At 44.5% G+C, this 19,796-nt stretch overlaps 1 protein-coding gene across 4 annotated transcripts in view; it reads right to left on the reverse strand.

Moving 5' to 3' along the window:
* Positions 1 to 13,227, reverse strand: part of LOC109876786 (aftiphilin) — a 51,601-nt gene extending 38,374 nt beyond the window's left edge. The window contains exons 1-8 of one of the 4 annotated variants that reach the window (XM_031813003.1): positions 12,941 to 13,227; positions 6,083 to 6,554; positions 5,080 to 5,875; positions 4,677 to 5,037; positions 2,792 to 3,111; positions 2,532 to 2,658; positions 1,627 to 1,683; positions 1,119 to 1,235 (exon numbers count right to left, since the gene is read on the reverse strand). In XM_031813003.1, the coding sequence (XP_031668863.1) occupies positions 1,119 to 1,235; positions 1,627 to 1,683; positions 2,532 to 2,658; positions 2,792 to 3,111; positions 4,677 to 5,037; positions 5,080 to 5,875; positions 6,083 to 6,521 (2,217 nt within the window). In that variant the 5' untranslated portion in view covers positions 6,522 to 6,554; positions 12,941 to 13,227. Of the gene's footprint in view, positions 1 to 1,118; positions 1,236 to 1,626; positions 1,684 to 2,531; positions 2,659 to 2,791; positions 3,112 to 4,676; positions 5,876 to 6,082; positions 6,555 to 12,940 lie in introns of all 4 variants that reach the window. The other 3 variants (XM_031813001.1, XM_031813000.1, XM_031813002.1) reach the window with 3 other exon arrangements.
* Between the last annotated feature and the right edge of the window lie 6,569 nt (positions 13,228 to 19,796).

Consider the following 19,796-nt stretch of genomic DNA (forward strand, 5'->3'; position numbering starts at 1 on the left):
CAGACTGTCTGGAAACATTACCAACTGTCACATCCTAGCCACAGGCTGTCTGGAAACATTACCAACTGTCACATCCTAGTCAGACTGTCTGGAAATGTTACCAACTGTCACATCCTAGCCACAGGCTGTCTGGAAACATTACCAACTGTCACATCCTAGTCAGACTGTCTGGAAATGTTACCAACTGTCACATCCTAGTCAGACTGTCTGGAAATGTTACCAACTGTCACATCCTTGCCACAGACTGTCTGGAAACATTACCAACTGTCACATCCTAGTCACAGACTGTCTGGAAATGTTACCAACTGTCACATCCTAGTCACAGACTGTCTGGAACCTTACCAACTGTCACATCCTAGTCAGACTGTCTGGAAACATTACCAACTGTCACATCCTAGCCACAGACTGTCTGGAGCATTACCAACTGTCACATCCTAGTCACAGACTGCCTGGAAACATTACCAACTGTCACATCCTAGCCACAGACTGTCTGGAGCATTACCAACTGTCACATCCTAGTCACAGACTGCCTGGAAACATTACCAACTGTCACATCCTAGCCACAGACTGTCTGGAAACATTACCAACTGTCACATCCTAGCCACAGGCTGTCTGGAAACATTACCAACTGTCACATCCTAGTCACAGACTGTCTGGAAATGTTACCAACTTTCACATCCTAGCCACAGACTGCCTGGAAACATTACCAATTGTCACATCCTAGCCACAGACTGTCTGGAAATGTTACCAACTGTCACATCCTACCCACAGGCTGTCTGGAACCTTACCAACTGTCAACTGTTCAAAGAACATAACTATTCTTACCTCTCTCTCAAAGTTAATTTTGAAGAGAGTATCTAAGGTCCCTCCTCCTCCAATCAGCTTTGAGAAAGGGGTGCGGTATTGAGGAAACAAAGACGGAGGAGAGTTTAACAGCTGGTAACATGTTCACACACAGCCGTGGTGTGCCTGTTGCTCTGGAGTGAAGTTTCCCCTAAGTACAGATCTAGGATCTGCTTCACCTCCCGCAATTCTAACTGTAACCATTTGGAGGGAAAATGCTAAACTGACCACATATCAGCATCTAGGACAACTTCTCCCTACACCTGTTTCTGTACCTGTACTGACGAGGTGGTGGTGGTTTCCTGTGACCCAGGAAGTGCTTGTGCTGTGGCAGCAGTCTTCTCCGCAGTTGAAGGTGGTCTCAGTGGCTCTTTGGTGGGCTCTAACATTCCCTGAGAGAGAAAGAGGGGGCGAAAGAGAGAGAGGAGAGAGGGGGGATAACGGGAGAAAGCAATATGGCCGACTGCCAAGTCATCATCTTATTGCTTCACACCTACCCAGTAGTTTTAGATCTGTGAACATTAAGGGGCTATCAGCATACAAGTCTAAGGGAAGGTAGCCTGGTCTCAGATCTGTTGGTACTATCATGTCAACTCCTGGTCATGTTTGGCATGATGGAACAAACTGACTGGTACACATGCTTAGGGGGAGGACCTAGGGACAGAAATGGAACTAGGGCCACCATGGACTGTGTCCATATGGGCCCTGGTCTAAAGTAGTGCACTGTATAGGGAACAGGGTGCCATTTGGGACACAGAACAGTATCTGCATCAGTCCACTCACCAGGCTGGCTGCAAACACAGGAACTATGACAGGCTGCTTTCTCTGACCAGTGAACAACTGTGGAGGAGAGACAGAATCAGAAAACACCAAGTAACTTTACATGTAGCAGGAATTCAAGCTGGTGAAATGGTGCTGCTTTCCCACCAATAAACAGAATATACAGACAGAATAACATTATATTATAGATGAAGAATTGACATATAATCCACATACAGTATGTACACTATAGATACAGCAGCAACAGAACACTTCTACATAGTAAAGGGGATATACAGACATATTTACAGTAGATGATGTACAATATGGAATTATGGGGAGGGAGGAGAGAGGGAGGGGCTTACGGACAGACAGACAAGACACAGGGAGTGTTCAATGCTCACTGCTCAATGATTGTCTGTATTGTTATTGTTTTTAATAACCTGCCCAGGGACTGCGTTTGAAAATTAGCCAGCCGGCTAAAACCGGCACTTTTACTGAAACGTTGATTAATGTGCACTGTCCCTGTAAAAATCAGCTCAGCTCAGCTCAGCTCAGCTCAGCTCAGCTCAGCTCAGCTCAGCTCAGCTCAGCTCAGCTCAGCTCAGCTCAGCTCAGCTCAGCTCAGCTCAGCTCAGACAGACAGACAGACAGACAGACAGACAGACAGACAGACAGACATCATTGATGTTGTTGTCAAAGGCAGATGGCTTCATGTTTTATTTAGTTCTGTTGCTCTGATGGAAAGTCCTTCATTGAGCACTATATATGTAGATGATTTAAAGTCATGTGAAATGCCATCCATCCATTTTCTTACTGTTCTTTACATCTGCTGTTATTCTGTTGGGGAGGCTGTGGCTCACTCTGCTACACATGGAGCCATTCACAGAACTACAGAGTGTGGCTTTAAACTGAAAAGAGACAGTTACCATGTTTCTGGTGTCCATCCCCAGACAGCGGAGCAGGGCCCTGTTGCTATGGGAACCGCCCCACTGGAATCCCAGGCCCACGGCATCGTGGAGGTCCTGAGGCTGCCGCCACGCACCCCTAGGAACCCTGGGTAAAGCAAACAAGGAGGCGGTCACATACAGCAGAGTAGTGCTTTGGCCAGCCTCCAATGCTATGTGCTGTTATTCCACTGAACCATCATTGTTATAATCATCATCATCATCACTAGAGGTTCTCTCACCAGTGTGTAGTGTGGTTGAGCCCCTTCGTCTCCTCTTCCTCAGGCTGTGTGTCTAGAGTCTCTAGCAGAGCCCTGAGGCTGAGCACATTCAACACCTCATCCCCACTGTCCTCCACCTCCTCCACCCCAGTCTCCTCCTCCATGGCAGTCTCCTCCTCCTCCACCCCAGTCTCCTCCCCCTCAACCCCAGTCTCCTCCCCCTCCACCCCAGTCTCCTCCCCCTCCACCCCAGTCTCCTCCCTCTCCTGATCCAGTTCTGGGACTGCCACTGCAGGGAAGCTGGTCTGTAGGACTCTCTGTAGCCAGATAGACAGGGAGTCCTGAATGGGAGAGACATGGCTTGTTTGAGATCTAGTGCAGTGCAGTCTACTACATTGTAATCAAACACAATTAATGGGAAAGATTTTTAAACTAACTATGTCCATCTACCTGATTTTGACTGTCTTATTCCAGCAAACTCATTTAGGTGTGAGCAACCTCTAGGAGCTACCTCTAGGAGCTACCCTCTAGGAACTACCCTCTAGGAACTACCCTCTAGGAACTACCCTCTAGGAGCTACCCTCTAGGCGCTACCCTCTAGGCGCTACCTCTAGGCGCTACCTCTAGGCGCTACCTCTAGGCGCTACCTCTAGGCGCTACCTCTAGGCGCTACCTCTAGGCGCTACCTCTAGGCGCTACCTCTAGGCGCTACCTCTAGGCGCTACCCTCTAGGCGCTACCTCTAGGCGCTACCTCTAGGCGCTACCTCTAGGCGCTACCTCTAGGCGCTACCTCTAGGCGCTACCCTCTAGGCGCTACCCTCTAGGCGCTACCTCTAGGCGCTACCTCTAGGCGCTACCTCTAGGCGCTACCTCTAGGCGCTACCTCTAGGCGCTACCTCTAGGCGCTACCCTCTAGGCGCTACCCTCTAGGCGCTACCCTCTAGGCGCTACCCTCTAGGCGCTACCCTCTAGGCGCTACCTCTAGGCGCTACCTCTAGGCGCTACCTCTAGGCGCTACCTCTAGGCGCTACCTCTAGGCGCTACCTCTAGGCGCTACCTCTAGGCGCTACCTCTAGGCGCTACCTCTAGGCGCTACCTCTAGGCGCTACCCTACCTCTAGGCGCTACCTCTAGGCGCTACCTCTAGGCGCTACCTCTAGGCGCTACCTCTAGGCGCTACCTCTAGGCGCTACCTCTAGGCGCTACCTCTAGGCGCTACCTCTAGGCGCTACCTCTAGGCGCTACCTCTAGGCGCTACCTCTAGGCGCTACCTCTAGGCGCTACCTCTAGGCGCTACCTCTAGGCGCTACCTCTAGGCGCTACCTCTAGGCGCTACCTCTAGGCGCTACCTCTAGGCGCTACCTCTAGGCGAACTGCAGTGACAATCTATTGATACAATAATAAAAAACCATCTGGGCAGAATTATTCTTGCAGAGTCAAAGGTTATGACAAACATACTACAAATGTCAGAGTGGATTTCTACCAGACGTGGGACAACTAAGTACTGTTGGATGCCTCGTTATCCAGACTCCTGGAGAATCCTGTTTGGAGTCCCAACTCTCTATCACTTTACAGGGGCGGCAGGGTAGCCTAGTGGTTAGAGCGTTGGACTAGTTACCAGAAGGTTGCAAGTTCAAACCCCCGAGCTGACAAGGTACAAATCTGTCGTTCTGCCCCTGAACAGGCAGTTAACCCACTGTTCCTAGGCCGTCATTGAAAATAGGAATTTGTTCTTAACTGACTTGCCTAGTTAAATTTAAAAAAAAAAAAAAATACATTTGAGGCTGACCATTCATCTCACCGGTATAAATTGTGTGTTGGGGAAAATGTGAGGTGATGGAGCTGGGACTGTCTCTCCGGTGTTACACAATATAAATCCACTCTAATAACTCAGAAGACCACTCACCTGCAGACTGTCCCTTCGTACAGCAGCACCTCCCTGACATCTCGCTCCCCCATTCTTCTCCTCTGCCTCTTCTGTCCGCCTGGCTCTATCCTCCTCTCCAAACTCTGCCCAGGTCTCCCCCTCCGACAGACCTCTCTGGTCCCCATACGCCCCCCAGCCCTCCTCCCTCTCGCCCTGCCCATCCAGGGGAGCAGAGTGGAAGTCTGCAAAGCTGTCGCTGAGGGGAAGGTCTCCATGTCCAACCTCCTCCCCACACGCCTGGGTCGGACCCGGGTCCTCAGAATAGTCCTGTTCAAAGACACCAAAGCCCTCCTGTGTCCTGGACTCTGATTGGTTGAAGTCAGCAAAGCCCTCCTGTGTCCTGGACTCCGATTGGTTGAAGTCACTAAAGCCCTCCTGTGTCCTGGACTCCGATTGGTTGAAGTCAGCAAAGTCCTCCTGGCTAGGGAAGGATCCAGCATCCCTGAAGATTCCAAAGTCCTCTTCTTCATCTTCCTCCTCCACCATCTTTGTCTCGGTCTCCTCCCTGAGGTCACTCCGCTGCACCTCCTCTTTCTCCTTCTCCTCCTCCCCTATTGACGAGGGAGTGAAGACCGTCTCGCCAAAGTTCCCAAACTCCTCCAAAGCGTCTGACGACACAGCCTCACCAGAGGAGGCAAACTCCTCACTCACTGACCCACTGACTGTGGTCTGGAGAGGAGAGACACTGTCCTCTGTTTCGCTCTCCTCATCTTCCTCCTCCTCCACCCTCCTCCCTCCCAGTTCTGGGTCCTGTGTAAGTGTGCTATCCCTGTTGATGCTGGGTGCCCTCTCTCCAGGCTCCCCCAGCCCCTCACCCCTAGCACAGAGCACCTCTATGGGGGCTAAGAGGCCAGAGTCCTGAGGGTGGCCCCTTAGCTCACAGTGTTGCTGGACTCCAGTGCAGTCCCTGTCCCCTTGCTGTGCTAAACATTGAGAGTCAGGCCCGCCAGGCTCTATTCTGGCCCGCTGCTCTATGTCCTTCTGGACCGAGTGTGCATTGCAGAAACCGTTGGTTAGGTTTGTCCCTTCCATCCTGCCGTCCTTCCTGTGCTCCGTACTGTGAGTGTGAGTGAAGCCGCAGCACCAGGGTTCCAGCTCCATCTCTGGCTCGGCGAACGCAGAGAAGTCTGCAAACCCCTGATCCTGGCTGGGGGAGCCCAGGCCAGCCGGTACAAGACCTGTGGTGAATTAATTCATACATTTTACTGGAACGTATTTAAAATACATATAGAGATGCCTCAGCCATTTGAGTACAACAGTACATATAAAAAATGATTGAGGATTAAAAACACAATACAACAAAAACTTGTATTACAAAGACTAAGTTGCTAGGCAACCTCACTAACAACTCCATGACAGCCCTCGGGATTAAAGTCCCTTCGTACCTGCAGACATGGTCCCCTGGTGATGCTGCTTGGCAAACCCATTGGTGAGAGGGAGGTCAGGGAGGTCGCAATGACAGGGCTGCCCTTTGACCTCCAACCCCGGCCGAACCCTGCCGACCTCTGAGGTCCCAGTATTAGCGGGCTGTGATTGGTCCACCACCGGCGCCCATGGCTTCTTCAGGTCGTCAGCTGCTCGGAACTGTTTCGAGATTCCGTTGCTATGGGTAGTTCCGGATAAAGAGGAGGATTTACTAACACTAAAGTGCACCGTTGATAGGGTCGGGGAGGCGGGGTCTGTTGTGGGGGGGCACGGCTGGTTGGATGACATTGCCACACCCCCAGAGAAATCCCCAAACTCGTCATCGTCCTCCTCTCCCCCTGATTCGTCGTCCAGCGGAGGGGGGGAGGAGGAGTATATGCGCATCACTTCCTGTTCCATGGGAGAGCTCTCCTGGCTGAAGGCCTCATAGATCTGTAGGGAGAACACAGACAGGTTGAGTACAGAACGGCCTACTAGAAGACAGGTTGAGTACAGAACGGCCTACTAGAAGACATCCTGAATGTTCAATCAATCAAATAAATGTGGTGGTGGGAGAAAAATAAAAGGAAGGTCTTGTTCTACATAGTCATATGTCATTATTAACAGACAGTAGGCCTTGTTCTACATAGTCATATGTCATTATTAACAGACAGTAGGCCTTGTTCTACATAGTCATATGTCATTATTAACAGACAGTAGGCCTTGTTCTACATAGTCATATGTCATTATTAACAGACAGTAGGCCTTGTTCCACATAGTCATATGTCATTATTAACAGACAGTAGGTCTTGTTCTACATAGTCATATGTCATTATTAACAGACAGTAGGTCTTGTTCTACATAGTCATATGTCATTATTAACAGACAGTAGGCCTTGTTCTACATAGTCATATGTCATTATTAACAGACAGTAGGCCTTGTTCTACATAGTCATATGTCATTATTAACAGACAGTAGGTCTTGTTCTACATAGCCATATGACATTATTAACAGACAGTAGGCCTTGTTCTACATAGTCATATGTCATTATTAACAGACAGTAGGCCTTGTTCTACATAGTCATATGTCATTATTAACAGACAGTAGGCCTTGTTCTACATAGTCATATGTCATTATTAACAGACAGTAGGCCTTGTTCTACATAGTCATATGTCATTATTAACAGACAGTAGGTCTTGTTCTACATAGCCATATGTCATTATTAACAGACAGTAGGTCTTGTTCTACATAGCCATATGTCATTATTAACAGACAGTAGGCCTTGTTCTACATAGTCATATGTCATTATTAACAGACAGTAGGCCTTGTTCTACATAGCCATATGTCATTATTAACAGACAGTAGGCCTTGTTCTACATAGCCATATGTCATTATTAACAGACAGTAGGCCTTGTTCTACATAGTCATATGTCATTATTAACAGACAGTAGGCCTTGTTCCACATAGTCATATGTCATTATTAACAGACAGTAGGCCTTGTTCCACATAGTCATATGTCATTATTAACAGACAGTAGGTCTTGTTCTACATAGTCATATGACATTATTAACAGACAGTAGGCCTTGTTCTACATAGTCATATGTCATTATTAACAGACAGTAGGCCTTGTTCTACATAGTCATATGTCATTATTAACAGACAGTAGGCCTGGTTCTACATAGTCATATGTCATTATTAACAGACAGTAGGCCTTGTTCTACATAGTCATATGTCATTATTAACAGACAGTAGGCCTGGTTCTACATAGCCATATGACATTATTAACAGACAGTAGGTCTACATGCTCTTCCTATTGTAAGTTAGCAGTAACAAATAAAGCAGAGTAAGTTTGGATAAACAGAGCGACCATTTTACTCACATATGCGCCTAAATATTTAGCCGTCTGACCTGGAATTCTATCCTAGGAGCACCAGTGTACCACGACAGTTTTGGAATTCTATCCTAGGAGCACCAGTGTACCACGACAGTTTTGGAATTCTATCCTAGGAGCACCAGTGTACCACGACAGTTTTGGAATTCTATCCTAGGAGCACCAGTGTACCACGACAGTTTTGGAATTCTATCCTAGGAGCACCAGTGTACCACGACAGTTTTGGAATTCTATCCTAGGAGCACCAGTGTACCACGACAGTTTTGGAATTCTATCCTAGGAGCACCAGTGTACCACGACAGTTTTGGAATTCTATCCTAGGAGCACCAGTGTACCACGACAGTTTTGGAATTCTATCCTAGGAGCACCAGTGTACCACGACAGTTTTGGAATTCTATCCTAGGAGCACCAGTGTACCAAGACAGTTTTGGAATTCTATCCTAGGAGCACCAGTGTACCAAGACAGTTTTGGAATTCTATCCTAGGAGCACCAGTGTACCAAGACAGTTTTGGAATTCCATCCTAGGAGCACCAGTGTACCAAGACAGTTTTGGAATTCTATCCTAGGAGCACCAGTGTACCACGACAGTTTTGGAATTCTATCCTAGGAGCACCAGTGTACCACGACAGTTTTGGAATTCTATCCTAGGAGCACCAGTGTACCACGACAGTTTTGGAATTCTATCCTAGGAGCACCAGTGTACCAAGACAGTTCTGGAATTCTATCTTTAATATATTTAATATATATTTAATATATTTCATTGTGCTTCTAAATGTATTTGTGTGCGCCTACATTTTTCAACTCGGCACAAACGTGCTCCTTGTAAAAAAAAAAGTCAGGGTAGAGCCCTGCTAAATGAACATCAGGAGAAGGTCTCCTGTGGAGGAAAAAACTATAAGAAGATTCTTTTTTGAAAGAGAACCTTTCAAACTTGTTTGAAACGTGTTGGGGGAAAAAACACTTTGGCTACTCAGACATCAACTGTAATCATGTCACCCAAGTGTATGATTGAGTCCCAAATGGCACCTTACTCCCTATATATAGTCAAATCTAATTAAATTTGTTTGCTCCAAATACAACAGGTGAAATGCTTACCTACAAGCCCTTAACCAACAATGTAGTTAAGAAAAAATAAGTAAAAAATTGTTAAGTAAAAAATAAAAGTAACAAATAATTAAAGAGCAGCAGGAAAATAGCAATAGCGAGGCTATATACAGGGGGTACCGAGTAGAGGTCAACCAATTAATCGGATTGGCCGATTAATTAGGGCCGATTTCAAGTTTTCATAACAATCGGAAATCGGTATTTTTGGACATCGATTTGGCCATTTTTTTTTACACCTTTATTTAACTAGGCAAGTCAGTTAAGAACACTTTCTTATTTTCAATGACGCCCTGGGAACAGTGGGTTCACTGCCTGTTCAGGGGCAGAGCGACAGATGTTTACCTTGTCAGCTCAGGGATTCAATCTTGCAACCTTACAGTTAACTAACGTTAGTCCAACACTCTAACCACCTGCCTCTCATTGCACTCCACGAGGAGCCTGCCTGTTACGCGAATGCAGTAAGAAGCCAAGGTAAGCTAGCATTAAACTTATCATATAACAAACAATCAATCATAATCACTAGTTATCTACACATGGTTGATGATATTACTAGTTTATCTAGCGTGTCCTGCGTTGCATATAATCGATGCGGTGCGCATTCGCGGAAAAAGGACTCCAGAGCTCTAGTATCTGGGGGAGCCTGGGAACTGTCAGCTGAGTGGTTATAAACTGTGGTGAGACTCATGAGAAAATCCCTATGTTGGTGTGTATGTACGTGCGTAGGTTAGGATGGTATAAAAGGAATGTATTTGTGAAAACTTGAGAGCTCTCACAAATAAATCGGGATCTGATCAATTGTTAGCTGAGAATTCTATCTGTTTTATCTAAGACCAGAACTTGCCGTGCGGTAGCATAGAGAACAGTCTATGACTTGGGTGGCTGGAGTATACCAGGCAGTGATGAAACCATGCTCTCGATGGTTTCAGGTATAATGGTGTTGATGTGAGCCATGACCAGCCTTTCAAAGCACTTCACGGCTACAGACGTGATGCACTACTACCCAAGTGCACTATTATGTGGACCGTGGTCAAAAGTATTGCAGTTGATAGGTGAACAGGATGTCATTTTGAATGCAGCCTGTGTGTCATTGACTTCCCCATGCATGATTTTGTGCTCTCACTAAACAGGAACTGTAAACACAAATATGTTTGGCACGCAAAACAGCAGGAGCGAGATTTGGTTGTTAACTCTGAGTTTGGACTATGTTCAGTCTTATCCCTCAGAGGAATGGGTGTTTTATAGGCTGAAGTGGTCCTAGATAACAGCAGGTTTGTAGGTTCCCACTGGGGTTACCCATATGAGAATGTATGCACGGACTACTTTAAGTCACTATGGATAAAAGTGTCTGCTAAATGGAATATATTATTAGGCTATATTATATTATTACTAAGTAGCAGATATTAACGGCACAGTAAGCAACAGGCTAAATCAAGACTGTTTCAGGCCTTATCAGGATTAAAGCTTGCCAACGTGTTATTTGTTGTGCATTAAGGATGGACTAACCTGGGGTGTATTCATTAGTCGCAGACCGTAGCAAAAAGTTGGGCTTGTTTCAAAACATTTTGCAACGGAAACTGTTTACTCAGTAAGGGGAGTACACTTTGAAAGAAGGGTAGAGGACCTTCACCTTCAAGGTGAAGGAGGGAGCATCACAAATGGTGCCTTATTCCCTAGTGCACTACTTCTGACCAGGGTGAGCGCTAGGGTGCCATTTGGGACAAGGAGAGAATGTCAGAGAGATCAAGGTCACGGGGTAATCTATAACGCAGGTCTAACTAGCTACCTACTTCACTCCTCACTGATAGACTAGCTGCATCTTACAGTACACAAACACACTTCCCCCATTACGTTGCCAATTCAATTATTGAAGAATCTGTTAAATAACTTCAAAGTTAACAATTATTCTTTAGTGTCTTGCTTGCCTGTAATATCAGTTATTCTAGGACCAAAAGGCCTACTGTCTACCTCCGTCTTAGTTGTTTTCTTGTTGTTGAGGCCATTGGAGTGGAAACAGTAGCCAGGACAAAGCCTACACAACATCCCCAGTCAGCCAGCCAGTCAGTCAGCGAGTCAGTCAGCCAGCGAGTCAGTCAGCCAGCGAGTCAGTCAGTCAGCGAGTCAGTCAGTCAGCGAGTCAGTCAGTCAGCGAGTCAGTCAGCGAGTCAGTCAGCGAGCCAGTCAGCGAGCCAGTCAGCGAGCCAGTCAGCGAGCCAGTCAGCGAGCCAGTCAGCGAGCCAGTCAGCGAGCCAGTCAGTCAGTGTAAACTGATCCAGGTAATTGTATCCAGCAGCACCATTGAGCTCCACTAGTCAGCTCACAGATAGGGAGGGTGAGGGCTGCTGCTGCACCTACATAAACAGATTGTGTCTCAAATGTCACCCTATTCCCTATATAGTGCACTCCCTATATAGGGCCAATAGGGCTCTGGACTGGTCAAAAGTAGTGCACTACATAGGGAACATGGTAGATCCTCTTCCACCAGAAACTCTGTACTTCATAATATTATCAGCCAGCACACCATAATGTCAGACCATGTCTGTGTGTAAACAAACAAGTATATCCCTTCACCACTAATTTACTAGGTATCAGTGAGTACATACAGAGATATAGGCATATCCATAGCTAGCCAACTAATGAAGAAGCCGGTTAGCTAGCTTCCTGTAACATGATGCCAATGCACTGCACTGAATATACGTCTACCGTCAATGGAAAAATGTGAACTACAATCCCAACTCTGTGTTTTAACGTTTAGAAACGTCAATCTTTCATCAGCGAGAAAGAATCCCTTTAATAAATGTAAAAAACACACACAAAAAAACACTAGTAGTTTTGCACTGATCTGTACAGCTACGGGCGCCTCGACCTCCATCCAACAAAACTACACTTCAGCTACACTTCCCGAGTTACACTTACACTAGGTAGCTAATTTGCTGTAACATGCAGATATGACCGTTGGAACACTAACCCTATATAAAAGGTGTGTATCAATTTAACATGATTTCTCGCTGATATGAAAGATAAAGTCATTGTGCATTCAAAACCATACGGCAAGCAATGCGTGTTAATGTCCAGCCCGAAGGTCAGGACTCAACAAAACTCCCCCCTACAGAAGACGTCTTGCTCCAATGACTCTTGTGTGTAATGTAATGGAACTGAGACTCATTAAGGGCTAGTGTTGTTCTAACTAGCTAGATAAACCACTTGACTTTGATACCCTGTAGTCGTGGGAAATGAAGTTGATGTCTGTTGACAGTGAGATGACAACCCTGAGCTATGAGAATTATGTCACGATGAGAAAATATATAACTAGCGAGCTTGTTGAGAAACAAATACAATTTCGTTAGCTACTAATGTTAGCTAGCTTTGAAACAACAACAGACCCATTTGAGATTAGACAGGTGTCTTAAACTGGCAGGCTAAGTAATGCTGTGATTAGATATCTAGCTAGTAAACTAGATACGTAGATCTTAATAGTTAACGTTAGCCAGTTAACTGTGAGCATAAATGAGACAGACGTGTTTGCTTTTGAAAACACCAGCAATGTTTTATTTAACTAACTCTGGTCCAAGGGCCTATGTCGGATACAGCCCATATTGCAGATCCAGAGCATGAGCTAGTGTGGCGGTAGATATAGCACTTCGTCAGCACTTCAGCAACATACTTACTTAAAGTAGCTATATTGAAGCCAGTCACTAAACAACATCGTGTGAAAAAAAATCCTTGATGGATGAATATTCAGGGCATTGAAGAAGGCTCTTGCGGCATAATGCCACACGTAATGCCCTGGACCAGAGCTAACAACTAGCTCGCTAATAGCTACTTGGCTAGCTATTTCCCTCTTACCTTCAGATGTTGTAGCTATGGCATGTTCATCTCACAACCGGGATGTGCAGATAAACTAAGATGTACGAAACAAAATGTTGATTTAGAGTAAATACCTGTTATGATAATTAGCGTAGCAGGTGCCTGGACTGTAGCTAGCTACACTGCCTCTCTCTATCAAGCTACTGTTACTGCATCTCTCCACTTCACTCTGTTGGCATGATAACAAACGAATAAAACAATTGTGCCGATTCGTTACTTTCTGTAATGCCAGCCCAAATGTTTTAATTGGTAAAATCCTCCTTTTATTTGTTTATTTAGCTTAGATTAAATAAGAGTTAGTGTTGATTTACTATTTAAAAATATATATTTACAAAACATGAGGTCTTCTGGGTAAAGTGCGTAGGTAACTATACTTTCCTGGCATGGCATGTAGGTGTAGAGTATACACCTGTGATGAACACATCGCTGCTCACATGGAATTGCCACATATCCTTTGTTCATACTGTAATAATGTTAACATAGGTTATAGCCTACACCAGCTGTGCTGTTCTCACAGACACACCTAGACAAGTGCACCTATCAACTACTGGACTGTGATTGAAGGACGCTCATGCTGCATCTATTTTATTCAGCTGAACATGAGAAATATTGTAATTCAAGTTGAGAGGGAGATAGAGAGAGAAAGAAAGAAAGAGACAGACAGACAGGCAGACACACAGACTGGCAGAGAAAGTCAAAGGCAGGCACAGGCAGGCAGGCAGGCAGGCAGACAGAGGCAGACAGACAGGCAGAAAGATACAGAGTTATAAATATTATTATCATGGGTTATAAGAATCCAATCCATTCAGTGAGATTGTTCTTCCATTAAGAACTGCTATGCATGGCCTCTGTAGGCTAAGTGAACTCAACGACACCCACATAGAATAAGCTATTTGTCCTTTAATGTGTCTGACTGACACATTGTCACGGTCAACGTCTCAGAGAGATGAGGGTCCTTTTCCGGTCATCTGGCGTCGCTCAGCTGGAGAGAGAAAATACATTTAAACACATCTATGTTCTTGAAGGTGCCCTCAGCTCCCAGCAAATGAGACTTGGCTCCACAAGTCATTTATTCCTTGTTATAACTACACACTCATTTTGCATCCCAAATAGCACCCTTATCCCTATGTAGTGCACTAATTTTGACCACAGCTGGTCAAAGGTAGTGCACTATATAGGTAATAGGGTGCCATTTGGGAGTCCGCCACAGTCAGTCCACATTCAATATTGACATCCACAAATCTGGAGCCTGCTATGGTAGCAATACACAGTCATTGACTGAGCCTCAGAACTCTATCTGGCTATTTGTGCTCATGGGACTCAGATTAGGTTGAGCAATCACTCCAACCAGATTAGATTACTGTGTAACGTACAATCATGTCAGATCGTCTCTATAATCTTTTAGGATTACATCACATTGTTACCAATGGATATCATAAAATCAGTCAAGCCATATAACAGCTGATGTTTCTACATTATGAAGCAGACACTGTTTCAGTGACAATTAGGGTTAAGTGCCTTGCTCAAGGGCACATCAACAGATGTTTGTACAGGGATTCAAACCAGTGACCTTTTGGTTACTGGCCCAACACTCTTAACCACTAGGCTACCTACCGCTACAAAATAATGTCTATAAACAGACATCTTGAAATCATAAAAAATAAATAAATATAATTTTAAGTAGATAAAAAAGGTGCTACATCTTATTAATAGGAATGTGATAATAATGTTACTATGGAACAGTACATAGACTTACATTCCAGTGGTAACAGTTTGGTAAAGAAACACCAGGTGGCGGTACAGAGCATAAACAAACCATCACGAGAGTCGTGCTGAGCATTCCATTGACAGCCCGACGAAACAAAAACAGACCCTTACCTTAACTCCAACCTTAACCCCTAACCTTTCCCTCATTTTAACAATTTTGTCTTTTAAATATCAGTTTGTAAGTCAGACACATCCCCTTAGTTTTTCCCCGAGGCATCCCAGGCTGAGGAAAGCAGTTTGAAAGGGGCAATCTGTGATTGGTACAGCCCATGTTGGACTTTTAAATGAATTATAATACCCATTGATTCTTGAAGAATAGAACTTCTAAATGAGCTTATTAGTTCGTCTGTCAGAACCCATCAGAACCTAATCAGCTAGTTTCACTCAATTGTTTGTAAACAATGCAATTGTAAATCAAAACAGTCAACTGAAATACTGATGATATCGATGGTCAGTCCTTTCATTTTGATATCATGGATGGTCAGTCCTTTCATTTTGATATCATGGATGGTCAGTCCTTTCATTTTGATATCATGGATGGTCAGTCCTTTCATTTTGATATCATGGATGGTCAGTCCTTACATCCATAGCTCGGTCTATGTATTTGAGAGTGGTTACATTTCTGCAGCTCCATCCATCAATGTGTATTGCCAAAAAAGTGGTTGGGTAACCACTCTGTTATTGATGATTGCTTCTTTAACCCATTCCACTGCTCCTCCACATAACTGCATAACTTCCTGTCTGTAATCATTCAGTGACTGTGACAAAGGCATTTGTGTCTGTCAGGCAAGACGTCAAATGTCAAACCAGCGGACTCTACCTTATCTCTCATTCTCACACTGTCTCCATCCCTTCATCTCTCTCTCTCTCTCTCGCACTCTGTTTCAGACACATGCACACAGACTGCACACACACACACACACACACACACACACACACACACACACACACACACACACCCTCTCGCTCTCCCATACGTATTTTATGCACACACACAATCTCCTTCCTTTCCTCCTCCCTCTCTCAGCTTGGCAGGGGCAGGACACAGACTCCCTTGTTTTCCTGATGGCTCGTTGTCAAGAGCTCCATACTGTGGTTCAGCCCTGTCAGAATGAAACACATTGAGCACCGGTACATTCCAAGATGACACATTTATTGGTCTACAAAAGTAGTCGTTTTAACAGAAGCAAGAGAAATGAAAATGTCTGAAGAGGAAGAGCGCACAACTAGGGAATTACTCCTTTAATGAACACAAACAAAACATGCTCTAATGCAAAATGTTACAATTCTCCATGAATGACTCAACTTGGTTTCATTCAGTTAGGAAATAGAGTCTAATAAGTCTGCGTGTCCCAAATAACACTATTCCCTACATAGTGCGCTACATTTGACCAGTTGAAAGTAGTGCTCTATATAAAGGAATAGATTGCCCTTTGGGACACAGACAAAGAGTTGTATTGCTCCTATGGGACTGGTTATATGCAGAATCCTCTGTTGAAAACCCAGAATAGAGAATGGACCTGTTAACCAGGGATCTTCTTTCCTGAGTCAGTCAGTCAGACAACACTAGCTACGTCAGACAGAAACAACCCCTTTACATGTTGTAGCAGACAGGCTTCTTTTACACTTCACACTAAACAACTGGGTTTGGTCAAACTTCTCATCCTAAATCCTCATCTGATGTCAATTGGTGAGAGAACAACTTGGTCAAACCTAACTTTATAGATAGTCTTGTAATTCAAAAGCATTCATCTTTTAATATTTAATACAGGCACTGTTTTAAAAAAAATATGAAAATTGTCTTGTTCTTGATAAATGAAAAGGGAAACCCTATAGTACAACATCAACAACAGCACAACCTAACCTACATATGACACTCCATAATAACTACAGTTTGCTTTTCCAAAAAAGCAATAATAATTACTGCATCCCAAATGACACCCTATTCCCTAAGTACCGTAGTGCACTACTTTGAACCAGGGCCCATAGAGCTCTGGTCAAAAGAAGTGTCACTTGTAAGGAATAGGGTACCATTTGGTACATAACCATTGACTCGGGTCTTTTCCTTCCAACAGCAGTTTAATGCTTCACTAGGCTATAACACCACTGGTAGAAAGAACAAAAAGACATCGCACATGTTTTGTAAAGTCTAAAAACAAAAACTAGGAAAACCTATAATCTTGGCTTCTCAGATATACAATATGCTCAGATAGTACTTGTATTCTACAACCAAACCGGGGTTCAATTACTACTTGAAATTTTTCAAAAACATTCAGTTTGCTCTCGTCTAGTATGCCTGGAGTGCCTGATGGGCGGGGCTTGCAGCCCTTGTGACTATTCTATTGGTTCCATTGTGCCAGTCAAGCTCAGATAAAGTATTTGAAATTATATCAAATATTATTTAAACCCAGGTTTGTCAACAACACAGGTGTACCGAAATGCTTTGCCTATAAAGCACATAGACACATTTTGTCATGTAAAAACCAAGGCCATGCTCAAAATATGTAGAAAATGGGAAGGCATGTTAACATCAGATTACAATCGGGGAGCAACGACATTCAGTTCAAACCAAAAGTCTTATTTTCTGCTGTTTTTCCGAGGCCATTGTAGGTCAGAGTGGGTTGAATGGTATTTGTGTTGTGGCAGGCTGCAGCTGTAGCCCCAAGGGCCGAGTTCAATCAAACACGCACTGCAGGTATTTCACATTGTGGAAAAGTCCTACTAGCTCCTGTGTTCCAGCAATACACCATCTCGTTCAAATCCAATAACAGTAACTCATTTCAATCAAATCCAAACCTGATTTCTTCCAATCTGCATTGATTGATTCATCAGTATTCATGCAGTTTTTTTTGGTAAAAATGTAATGTTTTTTCTGTACTGCATGTTTGCTTGAATGTCAGTCCTATTAGAGGAGTTAGGATCATGAGACACAAAGTTACAAAACAAGCCTTTCTTGGGGCTTAGTCAGTAGTGGGTGGCAGGGTAGCCTAGTGGTTAGAGCGTTGGACGAGTAACCGAAAGGTTGCAAGGTCATATCCCCGAGCTGACAAGGTACAAATCTGTCGTTCTTCCCCTGAACAGGCAGTTAACCCACTGTTCCTAGACCAGTTAACCCACTGTTCCTAGACCAGTTAACCCACTGTTCCTAGACCAGTTAACCCACTGTTCCTAGACCAGTTAACCCACTGTTCCTAGACCAGTTAACCCACTGTTCCTAGACCAGTTAACCCACTGTTCCTAGGTGTCATTGAAAATAAGAATTTGTTCTTGCCTGACTTGCCTAGTTAAATAAAGGTAAAATACAAATTTAAAGGAGGCACCATTTACTAGGCTGTTGCAGATAGAGATATGAAGTATAGACTGGTTACCATTCCCTATTTCACATTAGACAGTCATGACTGTTCTACACAATATATTTCTATGTAAATGTTGTTGTGCCCCTCCAGAATAAGCCCCCGCCCCATGTTGTCAATCAGGAAGTGTTTGTGCTATCTCCCTCCCCACGTTCTTCCTGGATATACAGCACCACGGGAGTGAGTGACCTCTCAAGTTGACCCCTAGACCACAACTGACAGGCTGAACCACAGGCGAGATGCTAGAGTGACAGGTGAGACGCTAGAGTGACATGTATGACATTATTAAGAATAGAACACATCTTTTATTCTGCCTCCTGGTTTTAACCACAATTTGGTCTTTTATACATAGATGTATTATTAGGTTATTAGGTCTCTTAAGGATTTCCAATGTGAATCATATAGGCCTACTTATTTTCCCATGGGGCAACTGGATATTTGTTTGTATTTAAAATTAAGTAGTTTCACTAGGGATGTTTTCCCACTCCTACAGCCAGAAGTTGTAGTTTCACGAGGGATGTTTTCAACTCACTACAGCCAGATCAGCACCGACAATGAAATCAGCCCCCCGAAACACACTCAGCCTAACACAACATTAAGGATACAATACTGTTGAGGTCAGTGCATTGGGCTGGTTCATACAAACTCTCTCTCTCTGTCCTCTGTATTGCCTTCCTAATAGCCTACTGTAGTTTCCTTATGGAAATGAGTGCCTGTCATGCCAAAAATAAAAAAAAGAGTTCTCTATCTTAGTACCTCAGGAAAACCCTGCGTGACCATCCAGGAGAAAAAGACAGAGTGGAGGACGTTATTGTTCTCTCACAGAAAAGACAGACCTGTGCATATGTAGCCCACTGAACAATTCTGCATCCCACAGAATCTTGTAATGGATTGCCTACTGTAATGATGTTCAGAGACCGAACGTCTCATATAGCACACACACATTCATTACCAACCACTCACTATCCCCCCATGCTGAATGTGATGCACTGTTCAGGGTTCAGTCAGTGCAGTGGCCTATCTTGGCAAAACCAAGGAAGGGTCCATTTGAAGCATCTTACAGGGAGGGTTAAACCAAGGAAGGGACCATTTGAAGCATCTTACAGGGGTAATCAAAGGAAGGGTCCATTTGAAGCATCTTACAGGGAGGGTTAAACCAAGGAAGGGTCCATTTGAAGCATCTTACAGGGAGGGTTAAACCAAGGAAGGGTCCATTTGAAGCATCTTACAGGGAGGGTTAAACCAAGGAAGGGTCCATTTGAAGCATCTTACAGGGAGGGTTAAACCAAGGAAGGGACCATTTGAAGCATCTTACAGGGGTAATCAAAGGAAGGGTCCATTTGAAGCATCTTACAGGGAGGGTTAAACCAAGGAAGGGTCCATTTGAAGCATCTTACAGGGAGGGTTAAACCAAGGAAGGGTCCATTTGAAGCATCTTACAGGGAGGGTTAAACCAAGGAAGGGTCCATTTGAAGCATCTTACAGGGAGGGTTAAACCAAGGAAGGGTCCATTTGAAGCATCTTACAGGGGTAATCCAAGGAAGGGTCCATTTGAAGCATCTTACAGGGGTAAACCAAGGAAGGGACCATTTGAAGCATCTTACAGGGGGGGTTAAACCAAGGAAGGGTCCATTTGAAGCATCTTACAGGGGTAATCCAAGGAAGGGTCCATTTGAAGCATCTTACAGGGGTAAACCAAGGAAGGGTCCATTTGA

The sequence above is a fragment of the Oncorhynchus kisutch genome, unplaced genomic scaffold (genome assembly GCF_002021735.2).
Source record: "Oncorhynchus kisutch isolate 150728-3 unplaced genomic scaffold, Okis_V2 Okis04b-Okis11a_hom, whole genome shotgun sequence".
Taxonomy (NCBI): domain Eukaryota; kingdom Metazoa; phylum Chordata; class Actinopteri; order Salmoniformes; family Salmonidae; genus Oncorhynchus; species Oncorhynchus kisutch.